The sequence below is a fragment of the Catharus ustulatus genome, chromosome 1, assembly GCF_009819885.2.
Source record: "Catharus ustulatus isolate bCatUst1 chromosome 1, bCatUst1.pri.v2, whole genome shotgun sequence".
NCBI classification, from domain to species: domain Eukaryota; kingdom Metazoa; phylum Chordata; class Aves; order Passeriformes; family Turdidae; genus Catharus; species Catharus ustulatus.
The window spans coordinates 16315455-16329730 of record NC_046221.1 but is presented as its reverse complement, the minus strand read 5'-3'; the positions used below and the strand labels follow the sequence as shown (position 1 = coordinate 16329730).

Below are 14276 nucleotides of genomic sequence, written 5' to 3'. Positions count from 1 at the left end.
AAATATTTCCACCAAGCAATTTTACTTAAATGTTTCTCAATCTAAAATTTGATCCAGCAGTTCTGTTCTAGTTTCTTATCACAAACAAGTTGCATTATTCCTTAAACTACATGTCACTTTAGAGTAAGCAAGAAATTGACGTACAATGGTCAGCATTACAGTGAATATATTAAACACTTGATTTTTTAGTGATGAACAGCCCCACATAGCAATCAACATTTATGTTGTTTCGCAGGTTTTTATGCTATGGAGTTTTGTAGATTGAATGACACATTATGTTCATGCAATAGGAAATTTAAGATGATCAAATTTAAATCTCTCACAAAACCATCAGATAAGAGTATCTCTATGAAGATAATTTGGAAAATGAAGAAGGATAGTCTCGGAGTGAAGGACAGATCCATTTCCAGCTCTGTCTCACGTGACCGTGACTCAAATGTCATCCAGCTTCAGGTTTCCTTAATTTCTCTGTGGTAGCAGGAAGTTAAGATTTGTAAGGACAGGAGACTTCTGAACAAAAATGCTAATGTGCTAATTTAACTCTATAGGTCTGTTTATTTTTTGTTTATACTTGTAACTACCTGCAGGTGAGCAATCAAGTTTCAAATATGAACACAGAAAAATACTGAGAAGAAAGGCAGAGTTAAGATTGTGCAGCAATTACAACACGCATAAGAATCCTACTGTACATCTTTCCTAAATGTTTGGTCTTCAAATACAAGTAGTACAAAGCATTTATTCTTTTAGCCTGTTTAAATTTTTTTGTTGGCAGAACATAATCTTCAATTCAAAAGACACTCAACTATGGGCAAACTGGGTTAAATCTTGTTTGAATGAAAAGCATTTGGCTGCAGTTAAGTCTTTCCTCTTGCTCACACAATGCCAACCACATATTGTAAATCAAAACTGAAAGTAAAGTGAGTATTAAGCCTTAGAAAAACTATATGGTGATGGCTTTATCATAGTATTTTCATTTAGCATTAACTACACAGAACAAATGTATTTTCATGGAAAAGACATCTCTGAACAACTCTGCCATATATGCTACATACATCTATTAAACTGTACACACAGGATGTGGATATACACATATACATATGAACCCAGTGCACAATTTGACAGAGCTTACAGGCTACACCAGTATAAAATATAAAGTTACCAGTAATTTTCATCAGAGACAACACATACATAACGTAAGAATAAACACAGTAACCACTGTGAAAGTAAAATTATGCTGAAGGAATATAATTTCTTGCCTGATTATTGCAGTTTATAACAACTGCAGAATGGTAAGTTATTTGGTTGTTATTCAAAGAATTTTTTTTTTCCTCAAATAAACAGGTTCTCACTTTTGCCTACAAATTCAAGTACAGTAATTTCACGACTATAAGGTGCACCGGATTACAAGGCGCACCTCCGGGAGTCAGCAAATTTCCGATCTTCGTCCATATATATAAGGCGCACTGGACTATAAGGCGCACTTTTTTTTTTTAGCGAGGATCTGCGCAGCGTGCAACAAAAAAACAAATTAGTAACGGAATTGCACGATCGCGGGGTTTACTGGTTCGGCCCCGCTCGGGTCTGCTGCCGGTGCCGGGCACTTCTGCTGCGTGGTGGTGCCGGGTGCCCGTGTTGCCCGGCGGTGCTGGGAGGCTGTGCCAGGAGGCAGTGCTGGCAGCCGGAGCCACGCCATGATGCTGGTAGCTGGAGCCGCGCCACAATGCTGGCAGCCCGTGCTGCCCCGGCAGCCCCGTGCCGCCCCTGTGCTCCAGGAGCCCCATGCCACCCTGGCGCTCCGGGAGCCCCATGCCCCGGCAGCCCCGGCACCGTGGGAGCCCTGTGCCCCACCGAACTGCGGCCACCCCAAGCCAACCTGGAAGTGGGAGTTGTGGCAGCCCCAGCGGCGTGGGAGCCCCATGCCTGGGGGTCCCATGGCACCGGGGTTGCCGCAGCCGCAGCTCGCACTTCTGGATTGGCAAATTTCTGAACTTTGTCCATACATAGGGCGCACGGGATTATAAGGTGCACTTCCGGGCTCGGACCAAAATTTTAGTCAAAAGGGTGCGCCTTATAGTCGTGAAATTACTGTAAGTTACATGGGCAAGAATAACCAAACCTGTTGGCAGTATCTATTCAGTCAGAGCATGAATAGTCTTTGTATTGAAGTTAACAGACTGGGAGCTATTAAACAAATAATTCTGCCCTGTACTAAGTCTCATGTCACTCCAATTTAGCCAGCATGCAGCAACTGGAGAACTCACAGAGGCAGCTCTGGCTGACAAGCTGTCCAAGCTGAGATGACCACCTAAAGCCAGGAATGCTGTTAAGTATTACTGAGGAATACCAGGTGAGCAAGTTTCTGCATTCAGCTGGCATTCAGCAGTGGCTCACAAGCTCAGACATGAAAGCCAATTGCACACAGGCAGACACATCTACAGAACCTTCCTCTGTATCCAGAGAGTTCCCTCACACCTACTCAGGTATATGGCTCATTCACCTTCCCAGCACGTGCAGGGTTAGTCCTACTCACAAAATCTCATGCAACTCTGTTCCTTTACTTTCATTCCATTTTCCTCATTTTTTTTCCTATGCTGCTTGTTCATACAGTTTTTTTCCCCAGTATCATTTCCTCACAGCATTAATGTATAAAGCTGATTTTTGCTGAAAAGTCATTGTTGTTAAGTACGGAAAAAAATGTTGAAAATACTTCCCTGGTTTATTATTCCTCTATCACTTCTGTGCTAACCCTGGGAATTAACATATCAATCTTATCAGCAGGTCAGAACACCTAACAGACATTTATCTCATGCATCAAAAATTACTGTTGAACTTACTAAGGTTTTCTATCAACAACAGCAAAACAAATCAGGTCAGAGTTCTTGTCAGTAATTTTTGCATTCACTGTTTCAAAGACTTTGACAAAGTAAATGTATTAGTATTTTAGTTAAACAGAATCAACAAGCAACTGAACCATTGTACAAATAATGACTATAGCAATATTCCCGCATAATCTGTTAATTGCATTAATCTAAGAATTTTAAAGCCCATCCTCTGTTGGGGTTTTACTTGCTGAGGCTTTAGGACAGCTTTTGTCCATGTGTTCTCCCACCACCCTTGCTGCAATTCTTTCTCTTTCACCCTCAATACAAAATTTCACTTCCCCCATTTTCCCTTTATTTTTTTGTTCCTACTTTTTCTATATCTTCCTCTTGCAGCTCCACCTACATTGTCAGTTTCCTTGGACTTCAGTCCCAGACACTTTAAACTGTGCATCTTCTCCATTTGCACACAAGAAAGTGTGATTTCACTTACCTTTCAATATGGAGTGTACACTGTTCTGCCCCCTTCTCCAGTGTACACATGATATGTGAAATATTTTTCACTTTAACAGGTATAATGTGAGAATGATTCTGTTTTATATTTCTAGAAAAGGGCTAAATGCTGGGATAGGCATGTGTATTTACACATAGACACAATGGAACAGTTCACTTGGCTATTAAAGTGACAATAAGAATTGGCATTTCCATTAAAAACTGATCCTTTTAATAACTCAGAACTAGATTGGGTTTGTTTGTTTCAGTGCAAATAATTCTTGCAAAAAATGTTTTGCAGAAAGTATTTTTTATGCTTTCCTCAATTTGGGTATGCATACAATCATCACCAAAAAAGCCCACTTCTATTTTGCTTCCAAATGTATAATACACAAATATGTGTAAAGATTAGCAACTACATGCATTGCTATGCAGAAAAGAGTGAAAAATTCAAAATAGAAACAGAAAGAAGGTTTCCAAGAAGTAATCCAATCTATCTCCTTTCAGGTTTTGAAACAACTTATTTATTAAAGCAAAAACAGTTGTTGACTATTTCAGAGAGCTCTTTGTATAGATAAATATAACAGTCCTTTCTAGATCCAGGACTGTCTTGAGAACAAAGCAAAAAAAGAAGCTATGAGGTACTTCTTGCATATTATATGATTTTAACTGATTTTTAGGTTAATTTTCAAGTAGAAGGACACTACCATCCTGGAATTCCACCTAAGAAACCAGATCTGACTCACATTTTTTGGATATTCAAGAAAATAGAGTATTTTTCCTCAATTCTCCCTATTAAAAGCAAAGGTATGTATGAAGGTTTTTTCCTCATTACAAAAGATGGGATTTGTGGAATGAGTTAACTGAAAAGAGCAGACCAACATCCACAGCTACCCACCACGTGTCAAGAAAGCTTCCTAGTGCAACTCCCAGTCCTGTCAGGAAAGGGACTTCTCTCAGCAACTCTCCTGAAGTCAACAGGTTTTCCTCTTTTTTGGAAGCCATAAGAATATCAACTGGCAAACTGCCCTTTTTTTTCCTCCAAACTGCTAAGAACATTCAGGGCATATAACTGGGTGGGATCCACTGCAATAGCAAGCAGCCTCTCAATATACAGTAAGTTCAGGATGATCTACAGAACATGTCTCTCCACATAATTACCCTTCCAAGGAAGGGAAAAACCTATATTAAGATGAAGGATTAAAAAAATCCCTGAAGAAATCAAGCATTATCAATTTCCCAACTTCATACATGGGTTAAAAAAAAAAATGAATTGAACCCAGCAGTTCTTTCCAATTTTCTGTTCTCTATGTCAGGTTTCTGGTGCTGTCAGAATGCTGTTTGTTCAGCTGAGCAATGCATGATTTTCCAGCATCTCTCAGTTTGGGAGATGATTGCTGTGGACAAATACAGACATGGCCTCCATCTCACAGCTTCACTTCTATGCTTGGTAACACAAAAAAAAGCTGATTGACTTTAGAAAGATCACAAAAGTGTAGAGTTTCCCAGCAGAATCTTCCTGAAAATCCAAGTAGAAGGTTTTCCTGAGCGCGATTTGAGCAACATCCTAGACACAATGTTTTTTGTGCTGAATTCTGATCTTTAAAATGTCTTCTCTATTAATTCCCTTTCAGCACTAAAAAAATGTTTAGTCTTTAAACGAAGAGATAAATTGCTACTCAGAACAGCATTTCCCCTGTTCCCACAAAAATCTGACAGATAGAGCAGCAGACTTAAGGTCTTAAGAGAAAAGGAAGAGAGAGAATGACAAACCTAGGCTACTCTGCAGTCTTTCCTCCTCCAAGAGGCACCACTACCTTCTAGATGGTACTTAGCTGGGACTTGCTTTGTTCAAAGGAATTCCAAGAGAGAACAGTAATAGGCATACTGGTTGACCCTCATGCTCTGTCATATGTTAAAGGCAAGGGAAGGAAGAGAGGAACTCTTCTCCCTCTTCAAGCTGGTTAAGGAAAAAGCAGAGACAACAGTAGACATTGTACTCTGGGTCTTCTTTGGGTTGCAATTTTGGTAATTCCCAATCAAGGAATTCCCAATCAAGCTGCCTGTTTGGAAGGGTGAGATGCACCTTTTAAAACCTTTCACTTGAAGGTCACTAGATAGATGCAGTCCATTATAAAAGGATTCATGAGGCGTTGCTGCAGCAGTTGATTTACCTCTTCAAAAGCACCAGTACCACCTTAATTGAAGGCTCTTGTTGAGTATTATCCAGATTCAAGAACAGTGGGCAGAGAGAAATAACTACACCCTGCACCCTGGGATCAGACACTTTTCCAAAACTGGGACAGAGCAACTTGACCTAGAACCTAGAAAAACAACAGATTTACTACAAGCTAGAGAAGCTGCTCTTGTTTCTAAGATCTATGTAAATAGAAAAGCTACAGTGTAATTGTAATACATGTTGCTGCAATTACAACTAATCAAGGGCTTTGGAGTTTTCAATAGCATTAGGGCACATAATCAAACAGTGAAATGGAATGAAAGATAGAAAATTCAGATTATCAGAAAAATAACAGTTATTGTCAAGCTTCAGAACACAACAACCATAGCAAGGAGTTAGGAAAATTGCAACAGAAATTGTGAGGTGAAGAGTTTTAAAGTAAAAAGCATTTAGTTTGGCACTTAGTGTCCCAGCATCCACTGTTTGTCATAGTATCCATACTTTTTCTTTCATTGTTAGCTAATGAAAGGTGGTTGAAAATATTAGACCTCTTTCTGAATACTTCTAGTTGAACTCACAGTCATGTTTGTACATAAGATTTAGATCCTACTGTAGCATGATCGTTTTGTACATTGCTCACTTTGTTATGAGTCTGTACAACTGAAAGAAATAACAGGTCAAGTAAACTATGCAATAATACTTAAAACAGATGTTGATGTAAATTCCAGTGAAGAGAAAATTGTTTCAATGTATGTGCTTTCTTAGAGGTTATTTTTCTTATATTGTGCAACTACCATATTCAAAAATAGAGACTATAAAGGATGTGTTTGTTTAAAAAACAGCAAGAAGTGATTCTGTTAATGTGTATCAATGAACTGAATGTTCTGACTTTTAAAAAATTCCACTGCTTCATGGGGCACAAAAAATTATCAACTATATGGGAGATAGAGGAAGAGACTATCAGATCTCTTATCTTACAATATAAATTTTACTGTGTTGATGCAGAGTCCAAATTATATAAATTGTTGAGCCAATTCTTTACTGTTTCAACAGGAAAAGAATACTCTTCAACCTTTGAAATACTATATATCAAAATATTAATTGGGCTCAGTACTTCAAAAACTAAGTCAGAGGGCTGGGAATGTTTCTAGCTGCTTTTAAAGTTTTTATGACATTATTTATATTTATTTTCCTACTGATACAATGATATCAAGAAGCTGTTGTGCCTGAGAGAAATGCATACTGTAGTTGAAACAAACTGCTATTCTGTAAGGTTAGAGATGTGGAGTATTATTTCTATTCCAGGTTAACAGACTTACATGATTTTCTGTTGGAAATTTTCAGTGGCTGAACCTGCACTTCTGGTCTTCTTAATGCAAATCTCCTATAAAATGGGAGGTGGTGGGGAAAAGACACAAACTCCTCAGTTTTCACCGCAAATTTGGAATTAATAAACACTTAATATAATGAGATTATTGCAAAATATTCAAAAGATTTTCTAAGAAATTAACTTAAAACAATGAAATCTATTCACAATCTAAAAAAATGAAATTTTGCCTGAAATTTTTGTAAGCTCTCCAAAACCTGCTGCAGTTCTCATTCCCGCATAGTGTATCAGCGTGAATGCAGATACTGATGTGCTATTTTCCATATGTTTTTTCTTTCAATCTGGGTTAGTGTTATCCTATCAGTTTTTGTCATTATTAATTCTAGCCAGAGAAATAAGGAAATCCAGAGTATTTCAGCAACATGTTTCCAAGTTCAGTTGTCCTGTTGCAAATGCACATTTATTGTACCCATGTAATCTATGAGCATTACACATGCCAACTATGCTAACTTAACAACTCAGCAATAAGTCTTATCTCTTACTGCAAAAAGAAAAAAAAAGGAATTATGCTTCTCAGTAGCTCACCTCTCCTGGAAATGCTTTGAAGGGATCAAGCCTGCTCTGGGATTGGCATCACCTTCATGTTTGGCTTGCCACCAGGTTGCATCATCCTGGCTCATGATCTGGAGGACATCTCCTTTTCTGAAAGCAAGTCCAGCTTCTTTACAAGGAATTGCTTTATCTTCATTAGGATCATAGTCAAATAAGGCTCTGATAAACATCTGAAACAAGTAGTGTTTGATCTTTAGAATCAAATATTAAATGCAATCCAAAGGTATCTTCCTTTTCTGTTTCTACTGTTCAAAACCACTGAACTAAATAACGTAAGTATTTACTGCTGCAAGACATCCTTACGGATGTCTAGCATTGGAAGTTCATAAGGGAATGTTCAACTCATTGCTTCTGCAACTGTAATCTCAATGGAGCAAAGGTTCTGTGACTCAAGGCAAGCAGGACTTTGCAGGTGCACACTGTGCCCATATGAGGAACAGAGGAGAAGATAGTATTGAATCAAGTTCCTATCACGTATCTTGTACCCAGTGAATGATGGAAGGAGTACTTGGAACCAAGTCAGGTCCTTGCAAAAGGTAGATTACCTGTCAACTACACAGCTGAGAGTTCAGGCTCAGGAACCATGTTACACCCATAAATTCAGCACCTGTGTATTGAAGTGTACAGTGTGCTATATACCGTCCCATTACAAAAGTTGAGTCTACAGGTATAAATCACATTCTTGGTTCTGTCATCCAAGCAAAAAAATCCATATCCTCAACAGAACAGTTACTGCAATGGTTTCTGAAATAGTCCTGCTTACCTTGCCTTCCTTCATTGGCATTTCTTCCTTCACACTGGGTATAATTTTAAATGTAATGGCTCCTTGAGACTGAGCCTGGTGAACATTTGAAAAGAAAATGCAATGAGAATTAAACTATACATTTCAAAGAAATCTTAGAAGATAAATTATAATTAATTTAAAAGAATATAGTGAGTCTATCCTCTCCCAAAAGTTTGATAGCTTCACTTAACCAAACTTTGTATCACAAAAATTAAAATAACCACTTTAAATGCTTGGGTTTATTTGCTTCTCTAGTGGGGCAGATGGACTGTTAAAAAGTGGGACCTGCATGGTTCAGAGTTCTGACTTCTGTACTGAAGACAGGAGAAAATGCAACAGCTTAAATGCACTCATATTAGAAGCAACTGCTGCACTCCTGGCACAGTTTGGACATCCCTGGAAAAATCAAACTAACATTTCTTTTAAAAAAAAAAAAAAGAAAAATTCAAACAGGTTCGTGCCATATTTATCATATAGAGCTATTGGGGGTGGATTTATTCGCTTGGCAACTTTAAGAAACTAGAAAAGAAAAACATATTTGAATAGACTACATGTACTAAATGGAAAAAAAGCCCTCTGCTATAAATCTTAAAACAAGCTAGCCATCATCAACCACCTCATCCATTCATCTTTCCCTATATCCCACTTAAAGTGTGTCTGGCTGCATTTTACTTATTAACCACAGTATATTCCCAGTGCCTCAGTGACATTTTGCTATTGAAGGAAGTGCTAATCAGTTGGAGGCTCTGCTGCTATTGCATGCAGCCGACAAGTTTCATAAAATGAGCAGAGTGCAACAGACAGCCAACGATTTAAGCAAAATAGAAACAGGCCTGTCCACTACCAAGCGAGACATTCTTGTGCCGGCATGTCTGCACTCCAAGGCTCACTGCTTGACAGGCAGCAGCCAAGGTCTAATTTCACCCGTCATAGGACTGGAATCAATAATTGTGTTACTTTTGAAACAAGCTCTAACTAGCTTCTGATGTTTATACTGTACCTCAAAAAGGTAAATGGGGAAATTGTTCACACCTTTTCTAGTGGTATTTTGTTTCTAGACATTTTAAAATATTAGTTTTTGAAGGAAACTATGGTTCTGTAGGGATCACGAAACCATAAAGCAAGAATGAATATCAGCAGGCTAGCACTAGAATGATCTTGATTACTGAACCAAAACTGTGAGACAGCTGCTCAATTCAGCAGGACAGCAAGGTATTTGTGCATATAGAAATGCTTACAGCATGAATAACAGATCTGTCATGACCCTCATCAGTTTCTTTGATGCAAAAATATTAAATATTTCTGAAAGAGTCTAAATTACTTAATTTGCAATAATGTTTCAATAATGAGAAATCAGGCTGGCTTTATAGACTGTGCAGTTTAGAAGAGCAGACAGAATAATATATATGGCTATGTACTGTAAATCAGTGTCATATAAAATCTTCATATACCAATTATATAGTCTATTTAGTACCTGTATTATTAATTGTCTCATGGAATGAAAATGAGTTATTAATAAGCTATTAATGAATTAATTTAAAATCGTTCAAATTCAACAGATCATGGTGGGCCTTAAAAACTGTAGATTATAAACTGAATTCTGCAACAATCTGCAACATATTTATGGCAATATTACTGTCTTTAAGTCTTTACAAGTAATCTACAATTGCTTATATATGTAATTCATGGAAAAATCACTCTATGAGAAGTGACAGATTTGTAAAGGATGGCACTGGAAGAAAAACCATTATAGTAGAATATACTTTTTTCTAAGAAATACAGTAGAAATCATAAGTCTCATTACTTTTTCTTGACTTTCCTAAATTAATTTTAACCTGTTTGGTATTTACCAAGATGTGTATTATTTCTTCAGGCTTTTTATCATCTACGGGAATCCCATTGACTTCCCTCAATTCATCACCAACATGAATAAGCCCTACAGAAGAAAAAGAGAAGTTGTGAAACTGTAGCTATGTATTACACAAAAAGTGCCATTAACATTCAGCTTGTTCATATGTGTTAAGCTCCAATTTTCACACACTTTAAGTTAAAAACAGGAATATATGGTGAACATAACAGTTACTGTCCTCAGACAAATTTGATAAGGTGGTTGGTTAACTCAACTCCCTGTCTTCCTCCTAAAAATTAGTACCACCTTCTTTACAACTTTTCCAGACTTTCATGCAGGTGTTTGAAAACTATCTGTGCCAATTCTTTTTCTACACATACTACTTTCTTACTGCTACACAGCTGTAAGTAGTGCAAAGAGCACTTAGGCTGCGAGTACTAATTTGTGGCACAAATGCTTGCTAATCTATCTATCTATCTATCTATCTATCTATCTATCTATCTATCTATCTATCTATCTGTCTGTCTATCTATCTGTCTATCTATAGCTAGATTTACTCCATTACTGCATCTAAGAGTGAAACACAGTTGTCCTAGATTTTCTTCAGTGAAAAGAGACACCTTGATGTATGGTTTAGGATCTCCTGTTTTTGCAGACACTGGGCATCCCAAGGATGGGCTGTTATTTTGAGAACTACTAGTAGAAACATCAAATGGATGCTTAATATCAAATACTGTCCTGTGTCACCTCCATCAGCAGGTTGACATATGCCATCATGGTATGATTCCTTGGGTGTCTGCCACAGGGACAGGAGTAGGACTTGATGATCTAGATGAGTCCCTTCCAACTCAGCATATTCTATGATTTATAAATGGATGTCATCAACTGGAAACAAACCATGGTATATAAAAACCCCTCTGTATCCACTAACTCAAAGACACCTTGCTGCAACTGAATTGGGGGGAAAAATCAGCATACTTTCAGCAGGATTGAAATATCACTTTAGAAAACTGTCCAGAGGCCAAATACTTCTCTTTGTGATAGTGATGTATTTAATTTCTACAAAATACGCCATTTTATCTCATCTTGTTCTGAACTCCTGAATGGCTAGTGCCAAACATCAACACATTACCACTTCTATCTGCAGCTCCTCCACGCATTATCCTGGCCACCACAATTGCACCAGTATGTTCATCCCTTTTAATAGTAGCTCCCTTGGGTAAAGAAAAAAAAGAAAAAAGTAAAGTTATTTGGTTAATCAGCATAATTTTAATACACTACACTAAAAAACATTTGGTACTAAAAACTGCAAAATGCTGACATATTAATATGTGATTAAGCCAGAAATTATATTTGCTTATTAAAATAATATACAAAATATGTTGCTCTATTTCTCTCCTTTGAAAATATGTCTTCTGTTACTTCTAACAGAAGTAACTCATGCACTCTGTGAGTACACAGGTTTAAAGAAAAAAGGACAGTGATGGAAAAAGTGCTTTTCAATTTCATGGTAACCGCAATGTACCTTATTTGAGACTGCTACTAAAATTGAACTAGACTCTTACTGCAAACTGATAAAATTATTGTTCCTGCATTAAAATAGGCCATACTACATACTATGGCTACAGAAGGTGTTTGTTGCACTTTATGCTCAGAACTGGTTGTGCACCCTTTTCCTTTACAGTGTTATCAATAAACAAACATACATTTGAGAAGTGCCCCTGAATGTTGGGGTTCACCTTGAACACTCACAGAACAGAAGTGCAGAGGAAGGGAACATTTCCTAAGTTGGTCATGGCTGTTTTCATACACTACACATAGACAGCACAGGGCACTGAGGTAAAATGGCACTGTGTAGTTAAATTTCCAATGAACAGCTGTCTAGATGAGAAAAATGCCTTTGTAACAAGAACTGCGAGGGTGCACTGAAAACGGGCACAAGGTGACGGGGAAGCATCAGTGCCAAGTGAGAAGGGACACAGAGGTGCAGAGCTGCTGCCTCAGCTGCAGTGCCAGTCTTTTCAGGCAGAACTGGGGGAGTAGAGGGAGGAAATGCTGGCCCTCTTCTCGGAGACAGAACAACAGTGGAGATTTTAACTAGGGAAGTTGTACTGCATAATCACCCCTAAAAAGATTACTTGATCCAGTATTTTTTAAAAACAACAGAAAAAAACCAACATGCCTTGTCCATCAGGTTTTTAACTGCACACGGTTACTTTCTCATATTAACCTAATTAGTTACCTGCAACAGCTCTAACTTTGTTAATCAACAGTACAATTAAGGACTCTGTTAGGCAAGTCAACTTTCTGAAAATTTCCATTTTTGCAATTAGTGAATGAACAGTATTACTTCACCTCTGAGTGCTGTGTGCACTCTGCCATCACTGGTTAAAATTTCCTTCTGTCAGAAAAGTGTGCTTGGAGTAAGGTACACAAGTACTTTTTGAGGAAGTTCCTTGAACAATTTAATGGCTTTTATAGTTACCTTACTATATTTGTTTAGAATAAAAATGAACATCATATTTATCACTACTTAAAATTTTAAATGTTTCATTAACATAAATCTGAAAATTGTACAAATAATAGAGCATAGATTTTTATACAGTTAGCAACTTCACTGACTGTAAATAAACTTGCTTCCCTCTACCTCTAAGATAGCACAAGTCACAAAGACAAAAAATGGGGGATTAAGTTACATTTTTATATGTAAGTTGCATTTATTGCAAATAGAGAATAATCAAAATAGTCACCATTCGCTTTGGCTGAAACTTCAATAGCAGCCAGCAGTCCAAAGCAAAACTGATGTGCTATGTTTGTGTATTTAATTTTACATTCTAAATTTATTAGTATGAAATTCTGTCTATAAGTAAACTAATTCTGCAGTTTCCCAGTCTTATTCTTATGTATTGTTTATTATGCAATTATAGCAGCATGCACTTGTTTGCATTACAGTTTCAAATTAGTCTGAGAGTTTCAAAAATACAGATTTAGCTGCAGCTAATCTCACTTTAAAAATTCATTACTAGACTTCTGTGCAAAAAGAATTGCATACCATTAGGAATATATTAAACAGCCTTAAGCCCCCTAGCTTATATCTCAGTATTAAGTTCTGACCTTGCAGCAACAGCTACTAATTTGAAGGTTATAATAATACCTGGAATGTTTCACCTATTTTAAAGTAAATAGGATTTTTTGGCGTTTTCTTCTGAATACGCGCATAAAAAAGAAAAAAAGTAGCATTAAGATGCTAGAGGCAAATATAAATACAGGACATTTCCACTATACTGTCCACACAAAACAGGCTCTCCTAATTAATCAAGGACAAGCCTCCATCAGAAAGGCTTTATGCCTTTTACCTGGAAGTCAACACCATGAAATGCCACCAAATTCAAAAGGCAAGCAAGGCCTACCCCAGCCCCACCCTGATGTCTGGAAAGCGGTACTTCACTTCGCCAGGCTTTTTAGACAGTTGATAGAAAAAAACCTGTGTGCAAAGACCACTATTGACCCAGACAGCATCTGGAAGTAACAATAAGACTCTTGTCCAAGTGGAACAGTCACTTCATGCTCTATGTGATTATCACTATTGGCACAAAATGAATTTTCCTAGAACAGATTGACTGATCTGAAAGATGGTCTCACAAAGATAACAGATAAATTGGAATTCTCATAGAAAGGACAAAAACAAGTTCAAAATGACAGGCAAATTATTTAACCCAAGTTTTCTCACTGTCAGTATCTCCTCTGTAGCAAACCCAAAGTGAATGGGCAGGTCCATGAAAAACACTTCTTGAGTTTATGTATTTGTACCTTTAGTACACAAATTAGAAAGGGGCTTCTATAAATTTCACTTTCTTCGCAATTTAGAACTCTTAAATCATCAAACACAAGTGGATTTTTTTTTGAAAACCTGAAGAGCTGATTTTCTGAAAAAGCAGCTTCTCTTGTACTGCTGCCAGCCCTGCTTAAACTATGAGGTATATATAATCTGGCAAGAAATTCTCCTTATAAGATGTTCAGCTCCAGTACTTTCAGTTACATGTGCAGTGCAGCTCCTCATTTAGAGCTTTAAAAATGGAAGAAGGTTAGACTGGACCTTGAGAGCTGGAAAATATTTTCAGTGTTGTGAGCCAAAAGTGTAAGTTACCCTAAATGAGACATATACAGATGTAATAGCATAGCTCAGTTTAAAATACTTCTAAAGGGAAAAATAT

At 37.4% G+C, this 14276-nt stretch overlaps 1 protein-coding gene across 5 annotated transcripts in view; it reads right to left on the bottom strand.

Annotated features, from left to right (window-relative positions):
* Positions 1 to 14276, bottom strand: part of MPP7 (membrane palmitoylated protein 7) — a 154174-nt gene that overhangs the window by 30263 nt on the left and 109635 nt on the right. For all 5 annotated transcript variants that reach the window (XM_033063136.2, XM_033063153.2, XM_033063144.2 and 2 more), the window contains exons 8-12: positions 11195 to 11276; positions 10064 to 10149; positions 8193 to 8267; positions 7403 to 7599; positions 6810 to 6874 (exon numbers count right to left, since the gene is read on the bottom strand). In XM_033063136.2, the coding sequence (XP_032919027.1) occupies positions 6810 to 6874; positions 7403 to 7599; positions 8193 to 8267; positions 10064 to 10149; positions 11195 to 11276 (505 nt within the window). The remainder of the gene's footprint in view (positions 1 to 6809; positions 6875 to 7402; positions 7600 to 8192; positions 8268 to 10063; positions 10150 to 11194; positions 11277 to 14276) is intronic.